The 16,245-nt window shown below is 46.8% G+C and overlaps 1 protein-coding gene across 3 annotated transcripts in view; it reads left to right on the top strand.

The window, feature by feature from the left end:
• The window catches only part of LARP1 (La ribonucleoprotein 1, translational regulator), a 50,275-nt gene that overhangs the window by 18,732 nt on the left and 15,298 nt on the right, over window positions 1-16,245 (top strand). For all 3 annotated transcript variants that reach the window (XM_084883142.1, XM_084883141.1, XM_084883140.1), the window contains exons 2-4: window positions 14,042-14,103; window positions 14,367-14,432; window positions 15,323-15,497. In XM_084883142.1, the coding sequence (XP_084739268.1) occupies window positions 14,042-14,103; window positions 14,367-14,432; window positions 15,323-15,497 (303 nt within the window). The remainder of the gene's footprint in view (window positions 1-14,041; window positions 14,104-14,366; window positions 14,433-15,322; window positions 15,498-16,245) is intronic.

Raw genomic sequence — 16,245 nt, 5'->3', positions numbered from 1 at the left:
CACAGCTGATATTGCAAATTGATCCCAGGCAGTCAAGATCAACCAGACACAGGTGGAATTTCAGCTTAAAGCCCTTATATAAATACTCTCAGTCAATAGGAACTGTCTTGTTCATCATCACTTCCCCAGTGGCTGGCACATATACCTCTCAGTAACCAAGTTTGCCCATGATAGTCAACTTTCATGATAGGTTGGCAGGAGCACAGGCCTGGGATCTCAGAAAGCAAGTTGATACTTTGGGGGCAAGTCAGGAAACCCTACGTGTCTCAGTTCTACTCTCTGTAATATGGAGAGGACAACATCCACCCTTCCTACCTCAAACATTTTTTTTTTCCTTTGAGACTTAGGTGTCATGTTAGATGAGGAAGTACCTTATGAGCTGATTTGCCATGTCATCAAGGGTAAAGAAAGGTAATTTACTTAGATGGATGGTTTATGCTCTTGTTCAACTCTCGCCTTGTGTGGCCGCCCCCTACCCCCGCTTCCCCAACAAGACAGGGCATATACAAAACCCCTATTTTCCATCTCCTGTTCCCCTTTCCTGCCCGCCCTTTGTCCTGCATATAGCTCTGCACTTCCTTTATCCTCTCCTTTCTTATCTGCTGGAGGAAGCACAATTCTAGGCCTGGTGTGGGCCAGAGCCCTGGCCTTTGGGTTACAGGTGGCTCTAGAGCAATGGTTCTCAACCTTTCTAATGACCCCAACCATAAAATCATTTTTGTTGCTACTTCATAACTAATTTTGCTACTGTTAATGAATCGTAATGTAAATATCTGTGTTTTCCGATGATGGTCTTAGGCTCTATGGCAGCAGTTCTCAACCTGTGGGTCGCAACAACACAGGAAAACACATATTTACATTACAATTCATTAACAGTAGCAAAATTATAATTATGAAGTAACAACGAAAATGATCTTATGGTTGCAGGTCACTACAACATGAGGAACTGTATTAAAGGGTCCAGGCATTAAAAAGGTTGAGAACCACTGCTCTAGAGCATTATCTTTGAAAGTAGAGGCCCAGTGAAGAATTCATGCATTGTGTGTGTGTGTGTGTGTGGTGGGGCTGTCCCTCAGCCCTGCCTGTGCCCTCTCCAGTGTCTGGGAGCCCTCAGGGGTTGTGTGACTGATGGCTTAGGCGGGAAGCAGGTTTAAGCCAGTAGTTGGACATCCTTAGCGCTGCCTGAGTTGGGAGAGGCTCCTGCCACCGAGCCCAGTTCGGGGCTTCTACTGAGCAGTGTTCCCCCTGTGGGAGTGCACTGACCACCAGGGTCAGGCACCTGGGCTTCCCTCCGGGCCTGGCTTCCTATGGAATGATGTCTGGTCTAATTAGCCAGTGCTTTGATTCCTGGCTCTGCTTGCCCTTCTTCCCCTGGGCCGAGTGGCAGGTGAGCTGATGGGCTTAGAGAAGTGGATTCTCACCAGCTGGCAGGTGAGCTGATGGGCTTAGAGAAGTGGTTCTGGTACCAGTGGCTAGTCTGTGTAGGTAGTGTAGGCTTGAGCTGGAGCCCCTTGGGGACCTAAAGAACCTAGTGTTTATCTGCTGCAGAGCTGAGAGGCCTAGGGTAGCCTGGGATTTTGGTCCTTGGGTCAGATACCTTTACATTTTGTTAGCTTTGGCTAGTCATTTAGCCTCTGAGTCTCCTCTAGAACTGGAATAGCCTTTGTAAAGATTAAAAAACCTAATGCACAAAAGCCCATAGCATGAGGCCTGACAAATGCTTGGTAAGTGTAACTATACTTATTTAAGGGACCCAGACCCCAGAGCACTGGGTGAGCAAAAAGGCCTGGAGGCTCTTTGGTGTAAGGCGGAAGCAGACAGTCTCTTCAGAGCCTTCATTCTTCTCCCTCTGGTACTGCCATAGTTTGGAGCTGGTTGTGAAACTAAACCCTGAGCCCATCCCAGACCCATCCTTTGTGACCTCATATCTGTCAAGACACTCAGCTTGTGGCTTCTTGACAGGTACTGGTTCCTGATGCTGGGAATTGGACTGGAAGATAAATGAAAGGGATGTGCTCCTCATGCACTCTTCCTGGCTGCTCTGTGTGTGTGTGTAATGGAAGCACATTACCTCCTGCTCTTGTGGGCCTGGTAATTCCTGTCTGCAAGGGAGACTGGAGACCCGGGTCCCTTCCTGGTGGTCTCACTCATTGTCAAACATCAATTGGCATCAGCATTGCACAGGATAATCTAACTCTGCCCCTCTTCCCAACCTGATTTCTGGAGCTTGGGGGAAGATAGGAATCTGCATTTTAACGAAGGCTCCTCTCCCCCAAATTCCACCCCCCCAGGTGTCCTTAGATTGTAGAATTATGGTATTGCAAGTCTACAGCTCATAAGTCTGGGTTTTCACAGCTGTGAAGTGAGGGTTGTTTTTTGTGAGTTGTTTTTTTTTTTAATATCAGCTTCTGCACAGTAACTCTAGCTGAGTGGGAGATGAAGTGGCAAAGGGGCTTGGGCTCTGCCACTTATTTCTCTTTTTAAGAAACTATTAAATATTTAATACAAAGGAATGTAAGTGTAAAAGAAAAAGATTAAAATGAGAATCTATGCATCCACTAACTGTGTAAGAAGTGCAGCCTAGAAAGCTGGCTTCATCTGAAGTTGTGGTTCAAGTGATAAATGTGCATGAGATGACAGGTACCCTCTGCCCTGACCACAGGCCTCTGAATGGAGAAAGTGAAGACACCCAGGTGGGAATTTTTGCCCAGCTCCCATAGCAAGGGCTGTAGATTCTATGCCATGACTAGCATCCCTGTTTGAGGCTCCTCCTACTTACTACCCCACTGTCATGGGGCAATGGCTCTTCTTCCCTATAGTAGCCAGATTTAGCAGGTGATACAGGATGCATAAATTGAATAATAAGGTATCCCAAATATTTCATGGAACATACTTATTTTTAATAAATTACTTGCTGTTTCTCTGAAATTTATAATTGGATGTCCCGAGTTATTTGCTATGATCACAGTCTCCTTTTATTTATTTTTAGCATCACGTTCAAATATTGCCTCAAAGGAGACAAAAAGAATACTGTCATACATTTATGCTAGTTCTGTGTTTATGGTTTAATTTAAGCTGCTTAAATCCTATGTACTAGCAGCTGTCATGAACCCCTTTCATAGTTTTAGAAAACCAGAGGTTAAGTCTGACTCTTCTAAGAACTTCCATGTAAGGTGCCTTTCCACTTCCTCACAAGCCTGCTTGCTTGGCCTTTATCCTGTGTGGCCTAGTTGGTGCCTATCAATTTACAGGCTACATGAGCAGTGGCTCATATTTGACCATCTCACCAACCTTCTGAGTTACTTATTTGATGGTGGCTGGTATTGAGAAGTTCTTCGAGTTGACTTCAAAGTACATGCTGTTAAACTGTTCTCTCCTGCTTCTTAGCCCAGCAGCCTTGTAAAAATAGTGGTGAGGTGCATTTTGGGGCGGGGGGTGAGACCCCTCTACATTTGCTAAAGGGGAAGGGTGTGGAATATGGTACCTGCTGCCTTCTGTCAGCAGAGTTAGGGAGTCTGCAGATGGGACAGCTCCTGTCTCCACATCCATAATGTCCAGGGCTCTACTTCTTTCCACTTGGGACGAAGCATGTGGCACTGAATCCGGAGCTTCTGGAGAGCAAGGCCAGCCTGGGTGACCTGGATTTAGGGAACTAGTTTCTGCCCAAGACCTCTAGCTCCCCATCTGCTTCCAGGCACTGGCAAGCCCCTTCTATCTCTGGAGTTTTCTGGAGTTGTTAGAGATTGTTCAGTCCAGAGAGCAAGAAACGGTTAGCGAGAGTACCCCACTGCCACACTGGATAGAAGGCTAGTCAGGCCTGCTTACATCGGGTCTTTCAGAGAGCTGAGATCCATCCTTCCCTGGAGAAGTGTGAAGTCAAGTTGGGGGTGAATGTGGGGCCTGCTCCCCAGGTATACTTCATGCAGTACACCCCTCCTTTTCTGTCATGTATTCCAGTTCCACGTGAGAAAGTCAGTTTTCTTTTTTTTAAATATGTATTTTTTCATTGGTTTAAAAAATATATATACTTCAGAGAGGAAGAGAGAGGGAAACATCAATGATGAGGAGCTCCTGCACGCCCACGAAACTAGGACTCTTCAGTCCACAGGCTGATGCTCTATCTACTGAGCCACACCAGCTAGGGTGAGAAGTCAGTTTTCTTAAAAACAGAAGGGCAGCCCATAGCCCTGGTGTGGCTAAGAGGTTGACCTATGAACCAGGAGGTCACTGTTAGTTTTCTGGTCAGGTCACATGTCTGAGTAGTGGGCTTGAGCCCCATAGGGGGGGTGCACAGAAGACAGCTGATCAAGTGATTCTCTCTCATCATTGATGTTTCTCTCCCTCTCCCTCTCCGAAATCAATAAAAATATATTTCAAAAACAAAAAAGCAGAGAGAGGGGCAGCTCCTCTACTGCTTGGGCCCCTGCCCCAAGCACTATGCATAGGTGCAATGGTGCACAGAATGTGTTTGTTGAGGGGGAACTTGACTTTCCTACCTGTGGGAAAAGCTCTGGATCTGGAGGCAAGAACTCAATGTTCAGTGTCAGCTTCACAAAAAGTCACAGGTCACCTTGGGCACAGCCTGATCCTTCCTGGGCCTCAGTTTTCCTGTCCTAAAGTAATAATCCAGAGTAATTTCTTGGGCCCAGAAGCCTCTTCCAGCAGAGAATGCCCTACATATAGGTTTAAAAAAAATGAGGTTGCATTACCTGAGGTGGTGGGTGATCACTAGGGATAGCAGGAAAGCAGTTTAAGGGCAGCAGCCTCCCCATCAGAATAATGAGGTTGGGAGGGCAGCAGAAGGTTGCATGTGCCTTGGAACCTTCCTGAGAGACTGGTTCCTGAAGTCAGAGCCCAGCCGCCTGATGACTTGCCTGTCCCTTCGGCCTTCCTAGAATAGTGGTCTGCGGACCACTGGTGGTCTCTGAGGTCCGAAAGGTTGGTGACCGCTGACTTAGAGAGCCCACAGACTGAATATGGTATGTAGAAGGGTTTTTTCAATGATAATTTATTGACAGCATTTAGAAAGCAGGAAATTTCTCGTTGATGCCTACTTTTGTTTTTCTATTTTTCTTGAAAACGCAGAATCTTTGGCAATACTATGTTTGAGAGTTGGTGCCTGTGCTTCCTAGCCCCGCTGTATCTGCCAGCCTTGTGATTTATGGTATGGTCTGGGACCTCTGGGTAGTCCTTGTGCTGGACTGTGTGACCTCTATTCCCAGAGCTGCCCCCTGATGTTTGGATTGAAGCACACTGGTTCCAGCTCTGAGGACAGAGCATAGGTCTGGGCTCTAAAAGGATTACAGCTGCCATGCTGCTCTGTCATGATGGAATGAGTTAAATAACCTTCCTTTCAAGAAGAGAATTTTCTGGGAAGTTGAGTACCCATACCTATGTAAATTCCTTCATTCCGTAAATATTTACTGTGGGCCTGCCATGCACAGGTTGCAGTCCTGGATTCCAGGGTCTAGTGGGCAGGTAGAAAAGATCCTTACTCTATGGAGCTCCCAGTCGTTCTGACCGAGGGATGGTACGAGCTGGTCAAGTCCAGGTTTGGGGGCAGGAGGCTGTACCTGAGTTTCTAACCTTAGCTCTGCTACTTGCTAGCCTGGTGTCCTTGAGCAAGGTAGATAGCCTATTTTCTGAGCCTCAGTTTCCGCACCTATAATCTGGGAATCGTTGTCACACCCACCTCCTAGAGTTGCAGTGAAAAATAACTGAGCTATTGCATGTAAAGAGCTTTGACACCTTGCTAGCACCTAGTATGTGCTCAGTAATTGATTAGTGGGTTAGGATATACACAAATGCATCTATTTTGGGATGGTGAGTGCTCTGAAGACCCCAAATTATAGGCTGAATTGGAACTTGATTTAGATTTGCTAGGAGGGCCAAACTTACATTGAATAGTCAGGGAGGATCTCCTTGGAAGGTTTACCCTGCTGCGATCTGTGAATAATGTCACATGGAATATACTGTGCGACCTTGGGCAAGTCCGTTCCCTCAGTTTCATTTTCTTCGGTAGAATAATAGTGGGTTTTATTTTAAGGCATTTTATTTTTTTTTTAATAAATATATTTTATTGATTTTTTTACAGAGAGGAGGGGAGAGGGATAGAGAGCTAGAAACTTCGATGAGAGAGAAACATCAACCAGCTGCCTCTTGCACACCTCCTACCGGGGATGTGCCCGCAACCAAGGTACATGCCCTTGACCGGAATCGAACCTGGGACCTTCCAGTCCGCAGACCGACACTCTACCACTGAGCCAAACCAGTTTTGGCTTTTAAGGCATTTTAGTGAAATGACATATAGAAAGCAACTTAGGCCAGTTTTTGTTACATTCAGCACCCAGTAAACAGTGGCTATGGTTAATACTCTTCTAAACAGAACCATACGTGCCATTTGGAAAGTCTGGTGTAGGGAGCTGGCACTTAAGAGGCCAGGGACTTCACTGGCTGCTGGTATATTTCAGCTGTGGGGATAGGACTTTAGGGACTGGTACCAGCAGTGAGGGTGATCACAGCCATCTGAGGGCTGCAGGGAGAGTGTGGACACCGGGCTGCTTGGGTCACCAGGGGCTAAAGATAGTTGACATGAGCTGGTCCTGGGCCCAGCTGTGTGGCATCATGTGACTGGAGCCCTGCCCCTCCTCCCAAGCCTAGAGGCATAGACTCTGCAGTCCTGGGCTGGCTCAGCTGGTCTTTTGAGTGGAGCCTCAAGATGGTCTGACCTTCTGAAGGTTTCTCTCCCTCTCTCTGTCCATCCCTCCCCACAAGAGCACCCTTCAGCCCCCTCCTGTGTTTCATCTGCAGGTCTGAGGGGGGAATTTGTGGCGGGAGGGCTGGGCAGAGAGAGGCTTCTGAGGACTGGTGGCAACGGCAACTGCAGCGGGAGAACTGGTAACCAAGGTGAGGAGGGTTAACCCGACATTCCTTTTGCTCTGGAGTAGAATGTTCCTGCTTAGGTCAGTGGGATGGGATGAAAGGCCTGTGGTCTCCGAGCTCCTTCTTTGTGACCACCCCACCCGCAGGCTGGGTGACAGGTGAGAATACATCTGGCTTTTCAGACTCTGCCCTAGAGCATAGGCTGTTTGGAATGGAGCAAAAGGGTGAGGATGTAACCCAGACTTCCTTTCCTTGCCCACCTCAACCTCCCCTTGATTGTTCCACTGCCTTCCACAGTCAGGGTCTGGACTGCAGCTCAGGCAGAGGGTGGAGGTAGACTCCATGTCAGATGAACTGGAGTCTTTTGTTCCTTTCCTCCCAGGGCTCCAGGGGTTCCAGAGGTGGGGACTTCAGCTGGGTATTCTTGGTGAGTGTCCCTGGTCCTCTCTGGATAGGGGAGAAGAGGATTGTCAGGTTGCTAGCATTCAATCCTGAGTGTCACTTGCCCTGTACTGTGACGTTAGGTTTCTCTTCCTGGGCCTTGGTTTTTCCCAGTGTGTAGAATGATACCTCTGCAGCTCTGTCTTTGAGTGCCTGCCCTGTTGGCCACTCTGAGGAGGTAACTTGGACCCTTCTCTCTGTTAAGAGCACAGGTTTTAGAGTCAGACTGCTTGGCTTCAAATCCCGTTCTACTGCTTGCTGGCTGTGATTTTGGCAAAAAAATACCCTTGCACCATGTGCCTTGGTTTCCTTGTTTGTAAAATGAGACCAATTAGAGGAACTTACTGAATGTTAGAACAGGGCATGGCATCTGGTAAGTGCTCAGTACATAGTATCTGTACTTGTTAATGTTATCACAACCACCGTTTGTTGCTAGCATTTCCTCTGCTTTAGTGAGAAATCTCTCTCCCCATACCTCTAGACCTAATATTACCGCCTTTTGTTCAGTTGAGGAAGGTGAGGCTCAGGGAGGGGGTGGTAGATAGTATCCCCAGGTGATAAAATTGATGAGTGGAGTCTGGCCAGGACCCAACATTGATGATAGGTGATCTTAGTTAAGGCAGGTTTGGGGCCTGGCTCTAGCATTGCCTAGAACCCTGGTTGGCAAACTGCAGTTCTTGAGCCACATGTGGCTCTTTGGCCCCTTGAGTGTGGCTCTTCCACAAAATACCATGACCTGGGCGAGTCTATTTTGAAGAAATGGCGTTAGAAGTTTTAAGTTTAAAGAATTTGGCTCTCAAAAGAAATGTCAGCCGAAACCGGGTTGGCTCAGTGGATAGAGAGTCGGCTGCGGACTGAAAGGTCCCAGGTTCTCAGTCCCAGGTTCGATTCTGGTCTCAGTCCCAGGTTCGATTCTGATCGGGGGCATGTACCTTGGTTGCGGGCACATCCCAGTGGGGGCTGTGCAGGAGGCAGCTGATCAATGATTCTCTCTCATCGATGTTTCTGACTCTCTGTTGAAAATCAATAAAATATATAAAAAAAGAAAGAAAGAAAGAAATGTCAATCGTTGTACTGTTGATATTTGGCTCTGTTGACTAATGAGTTTGCCATCCACTGGCCTAGGCTACTTCAGCCTGGGGAGGGCTCCCTGCTGAAGACTGAGGGCTGAGGCCATAGCCTTAGGAATTGGCACTTGGGAAGCAAAGCCCTTGTTCTTCTCCAGTGTGAGATGGTGTTGCCAGGCCCTGAGCTACACACTGGGATTACTGCTGGGAAAGCAGCCTAGTTTCTGCCTTCAAGGATCGCACGGTGGGGGCAGGCAGTGAACACTTAAAAGGAAAGCTGTGAAAATGCTAGCAGGGGCACTTGGGATCTGCAAGGGCTCTGAGGTCTCCCTCCAAGGAAGTCAACCGAATGGCCAGGGATAGGGCAGCAGGTGGGTGAGTGTGAACTCAAGCAAAGCCTAACAAATTACCTGCTCCCCAACATATAAGTGTGTGTGTGTGTGTGTGTTTTGCAAGCAGGGTAAACTCATCATTTCAGATGCCATTCTCCAGGAGATTGGTGCCAGCCCCAAAATAAACCTTTGGCCTTCTCCATTCCCCTGGCAGTAAGGCCTGAAATCTAGTCCTCTCAGGCCACCACTCTCAGTCCTATATGCTTTCTCTTTAGCCCAGACCTGTCTCACCTTTCACCCACACTTGGTCCCTCAGCTTCAGTTCCAGCTTCTCCCTCTTGGCAATTCTTACCACAATCTGATTGATGAGTTTGATTCTCCTGTGTACCTCTCTCCCTAAAAACCTTCACTAGTTTCCCCTTGGTTGACCAAGTTCTTGCTCCTTAGACTTCCTAAATCTGGCCCCTCTGAGTAGTTTTTATTTCAAAAGGTCAGCTTTAAGGATCTTTCTGGAATAAAGTAATGTAGGAAACATTTGTCTTTTTATTTGGCTTTGTAACAGGTGTTAATGGGTTTAGCCCCTTTGTAGACTAAACGAGACTATTTGAGGCTCTCTATTCCTCTTCTGTGCTGAGTAAAAAATTGAATGACTAAATTTCAACTGAAAGGGAACTCTAGGCCTTCCGTATACTCTTCCTTCCTCTCTAGCACGGCAGAGGTTTCTGCCAAAGCCTCCCTGGAGGTTTGTGGTACATTTCCCTTCTTTCCTCCCTCTTTCCTGGGGAAATCTGCTCTGGAACCCAGTCTGTGTTTGGAGGGCAGTATCTGGAAGAAGAGCCAGGTTTGGGAAGGGGGGCTCATTTGTAATCTGAATCAGTGAGTTGAGCCAAGAGTTTTTTCATACATGCTCTGATTCTTTTCATGTTGATTATTTTATGGTTTCTTTACTGATGAGGATAGGGATGGCTTAAAAATATTAAACTTCCTTTGTGCATTTAAATTTTAATTAGCATTTACATTTGACCCTTGAACAACACAGGTTTGAACTGCATAGGTTTACTTAGACATGGATTTATTTATTTTTTCCAATAAATACCTGTATTATTTTGACCTGCTAGATGCAGAGGGCCAACTGTATGCATTGATTTAATGCCATCTATAATAATAAAAGCGTAATATGCTAATTAGACCAGATGAAGCCGCGACTGCGAGGGAAGCCCAGGTCCCAGGTACCAGAGGGAAGCCGGGGCCAGCAGCTGGGAAAAGGAAGGCCTACTCTTGTTTCATATAAGGGACTTGAGCAGCCATGAATTTTATCTGTGGGTGGTTCGGGGTGGGGCGGGGGGTAGGTCCTAGAACCAATGGGACAAGTTTTGAGGAAGTCAGAAGTCATGTGGATTTTCTACTGCACAGAGTTTAAGAGTCAGTTGTATTTTTAGCATTTGCTTTGTGCTGGCACTTTTACTGCTCATTTAACAGTCACAGTGGCCCTATGAGATAATTAAGACTCCAGTTTTACAGAAGAGGAAACTGGAGTTGCAAGGGGAAGAGTATGCAGGGATTCTGACCCAAGCGCATCACATAACAAAGTCTGTGTGCTAAAGGACTGTCTGTCCTACTTTCCTAATCAGTTTTTGAATAATGGGGTGTCACATACTTGAAAGTTGAGGTGTAGAAAGGCAGAATCTCAGTGGTTCTTGGTCAGCTACTCCACTTTGCTGGAAAGCTGCCCTCCGCTCCCACCACCTCACTCATTAACCCCTCTGCCCAGCCGCATCTCCCACCTACCCTCTTGTTTCCTGTCATCCTGCATTAGCTTCCGGTAGTCAGCTCCCCTCTTCCCACCACTCTCAATAATATTAGCTAAAAAGAGTGACGTGGCCGTGCAGATACAGATTGTCAAAAGTCTGCTGGTGCCCCACCTCCCCCCAACACACGCACATGGAGATGTTGGTGTGCTGCATCTAATACACAGACCCAGCTGAGGATCCAGGAAACCCTTGGACCCCCTGGAACTAGAGTCGTGCTGGCTCCTGGCAGACTCTGGGCCAATGGGACAGAAAGCAGCTTTTGTCCTTTTCAAGGTATTCATTAGCTCCTGACTTCCCTTAGTCAAGGATGAAGACACTCCGATGGCCTCTTGTCTTCAGCTTCTTCCCCTTATAGAATGGAGTCCCCATGTAAGACCCATCTCACCCCACTTATCCCTCCTGAGAACCTCTCCCTACCCTCAGTAACCCTGTTTGCCAGGGAATACCAGGGTAATGTCCTAACGTTGCACCAGGAAGGTTTGGGATCCTTTCTCCTGCCAGTGGACACACAGGATTTCTGGTGAGCACTGGAAAAGGGAGTTGACTTTGGGTTGAGACTTCCATCGCCCATCCTGGCTCTTCCTGGGGAAGCCCCTTTCCTTTGGGGGACCTCAGTTCCCTATCTGCAAGCAGAGGGCATTAGAACTAGGGTCCCTTTTGCTGCTCTTAACATTTTACAACTGTTTGTTAGGGAGGCACAGGGTGGTGACTTCTGTGTTTCCTGAGCACTGACCGGGTCAGGGTGACTAAGCATTTTTCAGAATTCAGAGGTGGAGGGAGGGGGCTGGTACCTGTGCAAAGAATTGGTTTTCTTGGGGGGCCCTTTCCGATTCCAGGCCCCATTGGGGACACGTGTGTTTGCCTGGGAAGGGTAGGTAGGTGGCTGAGAGGAGACTCTGGAAGGGATGTGTAATTGAAGTCAGTAAAATTTATAATTTTTTAATTCGATGTTTCCATTTTTTTGTTGGTATTCTTTTCTCTTTTTTTTTTGTAATTTTGTATTTTCCTTTGTGCTTTATATATAAATAAATGAAAATGTATATATCATTTATTTTAAACAAGTATAAATAAAAAATAATAATAATATGAAATCACGTCCTCCGGGCGTGACGTACTGACACGTCCTAGTGAAAGAGTACGCGCCCATTACAGGTTGTGTAATTAAAAAGGGAACTCCCCGGTTAACAGGTTAAAGGCAGAAATAGTTCTCTCTCCCTAGTGTGCTTTTTTGGGGTCTCTTATGGGACTTAGTTCTTTCTTGGGGCAGAGGCAGCTTGAGATCCTAGTTGGGAGCAGAACAAGAGCAGGCCACTATGGGTTTTGGGGTAGAGAGATGTTAGCTAGGAATGGGGCATTTTCAACAAACTTCACACAAGACTGTAGAATATTCCATGCGTGCCCACACTAGCCACATTCTCCTGGTTAGTTTGGGATTGGTTGGGGGGGTAGGGAATCAGTGGAGTCTTTTAGTGACAGAAGGGCTCTCTCCTTAACTGGGGTTGAACTTTCACTACTTTACCATGTCCCTTTGTGATCTCGGCGAACAAAATATCAGGCAGGGTGATCATAGGATCTGACTTCCCAACTTTGAAAGAGTTTTTATTAGAAGAAACAGACAATGACCTGAAAAACTTTGCCTTTCCCTTTCCCAGAAAGTCTTCAGGAATAACTCTTCCACCAAACTTGATTCCCTCTTTTAACTTGTTAATGAATTTGATGTTGCAAGCCCTTGATGTTTTTCCTCCTGGTAGCATGCATGGGGTATTGGGGCCAGGAGGAGGGATTACCACCATGGCTCAGGTGTAATCGAGGAAGCTGATCCTGTAATGAAATAGCTGCCTCTGCCAGGGTCCTGGTTCGAAACAGCACAGTCAAGGTGCTCGGTGGTCTTAGGCTTCTCTGGATTAACCCAAGATTAGTAAGGAAATCAGTGTGGAGTTAGGAGCTTTCTGGGTCTAAGAGTTCCATCCTATAGGCAGAGATTTCTGATTCTCTACTCCTAGCAGTGGGGCTGGGGTTCACGGCTTCATGTATCAGAAGTGTGTAGAGTGTCTTGAGGGGCCAAGTGGCTCTGGTATGGCTAGAAGCCAAGAATGCAGTGACTTCACAGTTAAACCCAAGGAAGCACGCTCTCTACTCATTAAGGGAACATAGGTCTGATCAAGGAGTAGAACATTCCTTTTGAGACTGACCTTGCAAATTTCTTTGCACAGAGACTGGAGGCAGTTCTTGCCCTGGCATGGCTGGCCAGCAATGGAGACAGAGTGATAGGAGAGAAGTGGGTGAGCAGAGTCCAAGGGTCTGTCTGCAGGAGGAAGGGTTTAGAAACCCTTCAGAACTGTGTTGAGAAAACAAGTGTAGAGTAGAAGGGATCGGATCCACTTCCTTAACACACACACACTTTATTTTTAAAAACTCATGTCTGTCTTTTTTGAAACTGCTGGAGAATGCCAAAACAAAAGTAAATCACTATAAACATGCTGCTTAACTCTGTAACTCTTAAATTCCTTCCAGAGTTTCTACTATGTATGTGTTCATGTGCACATTTTTTGTTTTACCAAAATAGGATTGTATCATTTCTCATCTATTATTTATCTCTTCATAGCAGTAGAAATCATTATATTCCTAATGACTATAAAAGTTGTTAAATTTTAATTGAGACAGTTTTCTACTGTAGGTTGTTTTTAGCGGTTTGCACTTTAGAGGACTTATTTTATGTGACTCTAAATAAACACTTTCTAATTTGAATCATTAGGATAAATTCCTAAAGGTAGAACGATTAAGTCAAATGGGGTCTCACTTTTTCCTTGGGAACTTTGAAGGCAGACAGAATTTTCCTGAATGGCTAACTCTTTATTTTGCTAGAGCTCATTGAGGACTGAGTTCTGGCCTTGGTGTGTGTGGTCTTAGAAAGAGGCCCCTGATGCTTTAACTTCTTGATTGCTCAGTTAGGGTTTTTATCTTGCCTTCTCCGTGATTACTAGACCTGATCTGCTCACACACAGATTTCTAGAATGTTAAGAAGTATAGGGCTGTGAGAGCCTTCCCACTTCAAGAGTCAGGTTCCTGCCCTAACTGGTTGGGCTCAGTGGATAGAGCGTCAGTCTGCAGACTCAAGAGGTCCCAGGTTTGATTCTGGTCAAGGGCATGTACCTTGGTTGCGGGCACATCCCCCGTAGGTGGTGTGCAGGAGGCAGCTGATTGATGTTTCTATCTTTCTCCCTTCCTTTCTGTAAAAATTTTTTTTTTTTTTTTTTTTTTTTAAGAGTCAAGTTCCTGAGGTCTTGGCTGCTGATTGTCCTTATGAGCTCACTTTCCATGATTTCTTCAGAAAAGCTGATAAAATTGTTATTGTTTTTAGAGCATGCATCCTTTAACTCTATCATGTCGTCTTCCTTTGGGAGCCTACAGGTTGCTTGTGGAGTGGGAATGGTGATGGGTGTGAGGAGCTGGCAGTGGTCCTTTTCATAGGCTCTGCATAATAATTTCTCCCTTCTTGTTCCCGCAGAACATTCTGTTCCAGCAAAGGTGGTGAGGGCAGCAGTTCCTAAACCGCGCAAAGGCAACAAGGTAAGGAATAGGAGTAGACAACCCAAGGAGTCTTCTGGGGGGAAGGGGGGCCCACCCTGTTCTAGCTGGGTGCTTCTGAGCTGCCAGGTAGTTCTGGATTCTCTCTAAATAGCAGGGGAACCCTTTCTGGGCCTCCAGGGTTGATGGTCCTAGTGGAAAGACTTATTTGGCCTCTGATCTCTTGATGGAGCTGTGTGTTGGGCGAGAGGTTGAAATGGCAGAGGTGGGGTCATCCCAGAGCCTTCATAGAATGTGCCTTGCAGGTTGGTGACTTTGGAGATGCAATCAACTGGCCCACACCTGGAGAGATAGCCCACAAGTGTGTGCAGGTGAGTCTGAGGAAAGGGATGGGTAGGATGGAACTCTTGTTTATATTTACACATTTGGCTTTTCAAGCTTTCAGAGCTTCAGGTCTTAAGAGGAATGGTTGGTGCAATTTGGGCAGCATTGAACTTAGATAGCGTCATCATGTAAGCCCTGGCTGTGTATTAGTGACTGCCAACTGCTGTCTATATTCATCATTTCAGCTAGCCCTCAGAGTGACTCGTAGGTGCTTTAATCATTCCCATGTTCTAGATGAGACCATTAAGGCTGAGTGAGGTTAATTGCTAGCCTTTGATGGCCAAGTGTGGCTTGGAAGTGAAGTGTGCTGCATTATTCCAGAACCTGTGTTGTCCATCACTACACTTGGATTGCCAGAGAGTGGTTGGACATTGACCAGGTATCCGCCTCTCAGGGAGCTTATAGCTCTCTCTAGTTTCAGCAGAGGAGGGACTTCTGGTCAGTCCTCTCCTTCCCTGGCTTTCATTCTAGGCTGACGGTCTAGGTCCTTCCCTGATGGTGGCCGCTGGCCTTCAGTTTGCAGGCAGGGTTAGTGTTGATAGGCTGAGGGCCAGCATCTCCTCCATCCCACAAACTACCTGGATGTGGTCCTATTTATTGTGGGGAGTAAATAAACTTGGCTTCTGTGAGTCCCAGCCCCTTTGTCCTAGAGATTGTCTCTTTCACTTAGACTTGAAGCCAGAGAAACAGGTTGTCTCCCACCTCCTGCCTGTTTGACCACACTTCCCAATAAAAGCATCGGGCTTGAAAACAGGACCTTTAGAATGCATCCAGCCCAACCTGCCATCGCATGCTCCAGCTACTTCTGCCCTGTCTTTCTAGTGATGAGACTTGCAGACTCACCACACCTCCCGATTACTTTTATTCCTACTTGTAGCCACAGTCCCACAAGTCTCAGCCTGCCCGTAAGCTGCCACCCAAAAAGGACATGAAGGAACAGGAGAAAGGAGAAGGGAGCGATAGTAAGGAGAGCCCAAAAACCAAATCGGATGAATCAGGGGAGGAGAAGAATGGGGATGAGGACTCCCAGCGAGGGGGTCAGAAGAAAAAAGGTGAGTGACTTGGAGTGGGGCTTGGAAGAACGTGGCAGGGCTGCACTGTGAAGTGGCAGAGGAATTTCAGGGGCCTAAGGAGTCCTTAGGAGGCTGGCTGGTCAGCAGTCTTCACCTGTCATCGGTCTGTCAGATCCTTCTCTTATTAAACAAGCATTTGGTAAACCCTCTTCTGAGCAGTGGGGCTCTAGCAGTGCACAAGGCAGGTGAAGTCTTCTCAGTATTCTTTGTGTATCTTAATGTGTTGCTGTCCTGTGGACGATTTTCATTGCTCTGGCTGAAACTAAAGCTAGGGCATAAATTCGGCTGCTCTAACTGAGATCCAAAGTAACAGTGATTAAACAAGACGAAATCTTTCTTTCACTTGACCCCTCAGTGTAAGTAGGCCAGGCTTAGAATGGCAACTCCGACTCCTTTTTATCTTGCTGTTGTGTGTTTGCTATTACCCTCTCCAGCTAGCAGGAAGGGGAACGGGAAAGTGGCTCCCTTTTAGGGACTCAACCTGGGATTGACTACTTTTACTCAGCTCTCCTAGCCAGAACTTTGGCATAAGTCTAAAGGGAGCCTGGAAAGTGCAGTCTTGATTCTGGGCAAACACGTGTCTGGCTCCAGAAGGCAACCATGGAGAAATTGGTGTTGCGAGTCACCCAGGAGTGTCCATCAAAGTGAGGTCCAGCATGAGAAGGGAATTTGCCCAAGTCACCAGATTGTGATTCGGGCCTGAAGCCCTGGACAGGGGAAGAAAGTT

The sequence above is a fragment of the Pipistrellus hanaki genome (assembly GCF_964339955.1).
Source record: "Pipistrellus hanaki genome assembly, chromosome: 5".
NCBI lineage: Eukaryota > Metazoa > Chordata > Mammalia > Chiroptera > Vespertilionidae > Pipistrellus > Pipistrellus hanaki.
This window is presented reverse-complemented; position numbering and strand designations above follow the sequence as displayed.